Source organism: Nanorana parkeri, unplaced genomic scaffold, assembly GCF_000935625.1.
Source record: "Nanorana parkeri isolate BGI_ZX_2015 unplaced genomic scaffold, ASM93562v1 scaffold1765, whole genome shotgun sequence".
Taxonomy (NCBI): domain Eukaryota; kingdom Metazoa; phylum Chordata; class Amphibia; order Anura; family Dicroglossidae; genus Nanorana; species Nanorana parkeri.
In genome coordinates this window covers 220545-226090 of record NW_017308033.1, presented here as the reverse complement: position 1 = coordinate 226090, position 5546 = coordinate 220545, and the positions used below count along the sequence as shown (strand labels likewise).

The following is a 5546-nucleotide window of genomic DNA, read 5'->3' as shown; positions in this document are numbered from 1 at the left end:
CAATCACTGCCTCCCCCCCAGCCTGTAGGTGGACACGATCTCACTCAGCCTGCACGTGGAAACTGCCCCCCTTAGCCTGCAGGTGAACACTGCCACCCTCAGCCTGCGGATGAACTGGACACTGCCACCCCCAGCCTGCACTGTTCATCTGCAGTGCAATCTATTTAATAGTTCAACTTTCAGCTTCAGGTTTAAATATAATCATTCATTAAAAAATTGATTTAAAAAATGTGTTTTAAATTTGTGTACCAAAACCCCCTCAATACCTCCCATATTTATCTATGCAAATGAGACACAGTTATTTTTAGGTTAACCGACACATACTGGTGCATCAATGATTAAAAATGATTAAGAAATGTTCCTCTCCAGTCATTAGTAATAGATATGACGACATGACTCTTCATTCTACCCTCATTGTATGTACAGAGGCCTAATGACGTGTCTCCTTCCTCCCCAGGAGTCCCAAGTACAAGGATCTGTTTGCGGTGGGCCACGGATCCTGTAAGTGTCTCCTCTGAATGATTATCCTACATGTGTAAATATGGCGTGATGGTGGAAGTGACACATTGCTGTCACAGAGACTCTTGGGGGGGGGTATCCAGGATTACATATGTGTTAGTACATAGAACTATATGAATGCACAAAGTACAGTAAGTGTAGCCCGTAGTGTTTTTTCTTTTTTCTGTTGCTGTAAGATACCCGGTGATCCTGCCACTTCTTCTGGGTTCCTGCTTCAGTCTGACCACGCCAAGCATGTGAGCAAATCCATGGTGGCGTGATCAGTTTGCATCCCTTGGGTTGCTGCTAGGAGTCACAGGACGCATGGACAAGGCACAGCATGCCTGTATCTCCAGTAGTCTCCCGTCCAGACTATCATTATCCTTGTACTGATGTACTGTGTCCTGTACTCCTATATAGCAGAGGTGTCAAACTCAAATACACAGTGGGCCAAAATGTAAAAAATGCTCCAAGTCGAGGGCTGGGCTGGTTCACACAGTATAATAAAGCGGCATATGCAGTATATCACACAGTATAATAAAGCGGCTTATACAGTATATCATACAGTATAATAAAGCGGCATATACAGTATATCACACAGTATAATAAAGCAGCATATGCAGCATATCACACAGTATAATAAAGCGGCATATATAGTATATCACACAGTATAATAAAGCGGCATATATATAGTATATCACACGGTATAATAAAGCGGCATATGCAGCATATCACACAGTATAATAAAGCGGCATATGCAGCATATCACACAGTATAATAAAGCGGCATATGCAGCATATCACACAGTATAATAAAGCGGCATATGCAGCATATCACACAGTATAATAAAGCGGCATATACAGTATATCACACAGTATAATAAAGCCTGTACTTTTAATTATTAAAAAGCATGATACATAATTACAATGAAACATTTTTTTTAACTTTTTTATTTACTTTCCCTTTAAGAAATTGCCTAAATATTTAAATAATAAAAGCCAAAAGCAGACATTAAATAGTGCAGTGTAATAATCTGCTAAATAGGAAGATGGAACTCAGCTGCGGAGACACGTTAACAGTCACGTGCTCTAGCCCAGGAGTACGTGATGGCAAGGGTTAATATTGCCAAGCAAGCTCAGTGCATCATCGGTCTATCTTCCAACCTAACTATGCTTGCTACACCTGTAGAGAGTAGTAATAGGGGAAGGGTCTGTAAGTTGATACTCTGGATCAGCAGTTGGAATGGTAGGGACACATCAATGTTATATTCACATCTCAATTAGGGATGCACAGATACTTTTTAGATACCAGTGCAGATACTTGGCATTTTCATGAGAACTCCCAGGGTTGCAGCGGTTGCAGCTGGGACCTGGCTCTGGCTCTCCACCACTGTCCTGAAATCATTAGTCTGTATTGTTTTAGAAAAACTGTCACATGACAATAAACAAAAATGTATCAGTACTCGTACTTGTAAGTAGGGATGCACCGATACCGATACTAGTATCGGTGCCGATACCGAGTATTTGGGTGAGTACTCGTACTCGCCCAAATGCTCCGATACCTAGCACGAGTACTTCTGTATCAGGAAGCCGGGCAGTGCATCATTACACGCTGCCCGGTTTCCAGATTGGCCAGGAAACGGCTCCATGCTTTCTCGTCACTTGTGATGAGAGAGCATGGAGCCGACTTCCTGGCCAATCAGGAAGCCGGGTAGCGTGCAATGACTCGCTGCCCTGATTCACCGATTGGTCAGGAAGCTAGCAAATCCGGAAGCCAGGCGCCGTGTAATGACGCAGCGCCCGGCATTCTGATTGGTCGGGAAGCCGGCGTCATGCTCCCTCGTCATCTCATGAATCATAATATTAAGAAAGTGACCTTAAAGCATTAGTTTGTATTGCTTTAGAAAAAATGTGACCTGTCCCTTTAAGAAAAAGTATCGGTAATTGGTATCTGCGAGTACTTGATCAAAAGTATCGGTTCTCGTACTCGGTCTTAAAAAGTGGTATCGGTGCATCCCTACTTGTAAGTACTCGTACTTGCAAAACTGGTATCTGTGCATCCCTTTATTTATATTTATAAAAACAAAATCGTACATTAAAACAGAGATGTACAAATCCCGGGAGCTCCGTGTGCTCCTTACAAATGACAGCGGCCTCCTAATTTTTGAATTTTTCTCTAGTGTAGTCTTGGAGCTCAAAAGTATCTGTACATGTACTCGTACTTGTACCGAGTACTGTACTTGGTATCTGTGCAACCCTAATCTCAATGCTTAATTCACTGGCAATTATGTTCACTCCACATACCCAGTACTTCAGTATCACAGTCAATCATATATTAATGAACCAGTTGCTATTTATATATATGTTCACTTCACATATACTTAGTAATGAGAATCACAGTCCATTAGTTCAGAGATGTTACTACGGTTCCACAGTGTCAGTATAGACCCAACTATATATGCATAATCGTTAATTGCCAGTAGAGGGCTCACATCACATATGTCTTATGCTGAAGTATAATTAATCCAGATAGCTTATAGTAGTGAGCTAAATCCCCTGTGGGTAGCAACCCAGAGGGGAATACTTGCGCTTAGGTGTCCTGATGATGGGGTGAGATTGTTCCTAGGCACGCTAGCGCAGAACCCTATGGAGGATGTCAGCAGGTTCACAGCTATCAGGTGGGTGATGCTGAGACCTCCTGTCAGAGGCTGTAGTGGGTGGCGCTGACGGAAAGGAGACCGGCACTCGTCTGGCGTCCGCATGGGGTTGCTGGAACGCCAGACAGTTGCACAGTCGCGGCTTAGGACGGGGCGGGTCCCGCCTGACGGCGTCAGCCCAGGGGCGGAGCTACGGTTCGAGTCCGTGACTCGGAACGGCAACGTCCCCGGGAGCCATTACATACAGAGCATTTACTACAAAAGAATTTACTTACGAAAAGGTTTTTCATTCTGGTGCCCGCTTCTGTGGATCCTTCCCCTGCTTTCTATCCTCATTGCGCAGGGGAGATATCAGTGGGGGATCAGGAAAATCATCAATTAGAGATGTTTATAAAAATAGTTATATCTCTATTTAAATTACAGTAAACAAAAAAAAGTATGTTAGGGGGTGCTCACTGGGGACAGTATGGAGTCCATTCTGTCCCCAGTGAGCATCCCCCCACATAATTTTTACTATAATGTAAATAATAGAGATCATACTATTAGATGACATACTATTGTGGAGGCAGGAGGTACACAGGTGTCACACATACTACTTTCAGTATATCACTCCCCTCTTCTCAATCTACAGTACAGAAGAAGTGATGGAGAAGAAGGGGAGAGATATACTGACTGACAGTGTCACAGCACAGTACCTGCAGACTGCAGCTCTCCCGGCTCTCTGTCTGGGTTGGATCCTGATTCCCGCCAGGGACCACCTCACAATGGCTGGACTGGACCTCGGAACCCCTCTCAGTCACCTCACGGCCACACCTCCCTTGTCACGCTGTGCTGCTGCCTGCTGGGCAATGCAGTCCTCTGGCCGGCGGCAGCTCTCCGGCTCCTCAGTCCCATGAAGATCGCCGCGGGCAGCGTGATAGAGCTGCCAGCAAGCAGGGCCAGATCTAATGATAATTATCATCAGGCGGGCTCGAGATAATTCCGTTGCGGGCCGGTTCTGGCCCGCGGGCCTTGAGTTTGACACGTATGCTATATAGTATAACTCCTGTGATTATACAGAAAGCCACGTCTCCTGGCCCACCCATTGCTATCCAGAACCCTGTGATGGTCCTGGGATGTCAGTCTTTCCTATAGTAACGTCTACAGCACCAGGATGCTTCCAGTTCCTCAAGGAGCTCCTGGGATATGAGATGTAGTCCGGCATCTTTGTCCCTACTCCATGGAGCTAGTGTGAAAAAAGGGCACTTAGCAGTCATGTGACCTCAATTTAAAAACTCAGAGAAAGGTATTTCGATGCATTGTGATAAATGTGTGGAGTGATCTTTGTCTTTACCATGTGCAGGAAGACTATTAGACTACACAGATACTTCAATACTCCAGGAGAGAAGTTGGGGAGAAGGGCCAGCATGCAATCTGCAGACAGAACTATCAGTTCACAGCTTGTAGACTTCTGCCCTCTAATGGTTAGTTGCAGCATTGCACCGGGTTATTGAGTATTCAAGGCAGAGAAAAGAGAAGACATGGAATAGAAATGTCAGTACAAGTGACATTTGACAAGTATCTGGGCACATTAAATATTTATCACATTTTGCACTCGCCTTTCACCCTACAACGTGCAGCATGAAGTGAAAAAGTCACAAATGTGCTGAGCAAGGACACTGGTGAACCGGTAAAATAATCACATGCAAGGGGCACATTAGTGTTTAAAAAAAAATCTTTACTCATCCACACCGGCATGAATCTGAATTGTTCCTCTTTGTGTGATCACTCCTCTGCTCTGTCCATACAATGGGAATGTCCCTGCTCTACTTGGTGTAAGTTGTGATACCAACCTACATGATGTAATGGGGGGGGATGGACACAGACATGAGGCGTAGGAGGGTTATGAATACATAAAAGGATATTAATACCTTTCTTAAATTCCCTACTCCCCTGAGTACAGCCCATCCCAGGTAACACTTACCCTCAGATGCAGAGATCTTACCTCCCATGCGGTCCCATGTGGCTCCTCTTCATTCTGCTCATGCACACCATGGCCCCATTTGTTCCTATGGGTAAGCTGTACTCTGAGAGATTGCAGAAAGCCTCCATGAGTATGACTACCCATAGGAATGAATGGGACCATGGGGCACATGAGCAGAATAAGGAGGAGCCGGCCAGTGACTGGATAAGGCAGGGCTGGCACTAGGAGCCAATCATGACCAACTTTAAACATGCTTATAGGAGAAGAGAGTAGAAGGATGACCTATCTTTGCCTTTCTCAAACTTTTTTTTTTACCCAAGAGGAACCCTTAAAATAATTTTCAGATCTTAGGGAACCCCTTCTAAAACCAATTAATTGGGGGTCATTGGGAAAAATGCTCCTTACATTGGAGGTCATTGGAAACAACGC

The 5546-nt window shown here is 44.7% G+C and overlaps 1 protein-coding gene across 1 annotated transcript in view; it reads left to right on the top strand.

The window, feature by feature from the left end:
- The window catches only part of DNAI1 (dynein axonemal intermediate chain 1), a 140556-nt gene that overhangs the window by 21963 nt on the left and 113047 nt on the right, over positions 1-5546 (top strand). The window contains exon 14 of the mRNA XM_018571473.1: positions 458-501. Coding sequence (XP_018426975.1) covers positions 458-501 — 44 coding nt within the window. The remainder of the gene's footprint in view (positions 1-457; positions 502-5546) is intronic.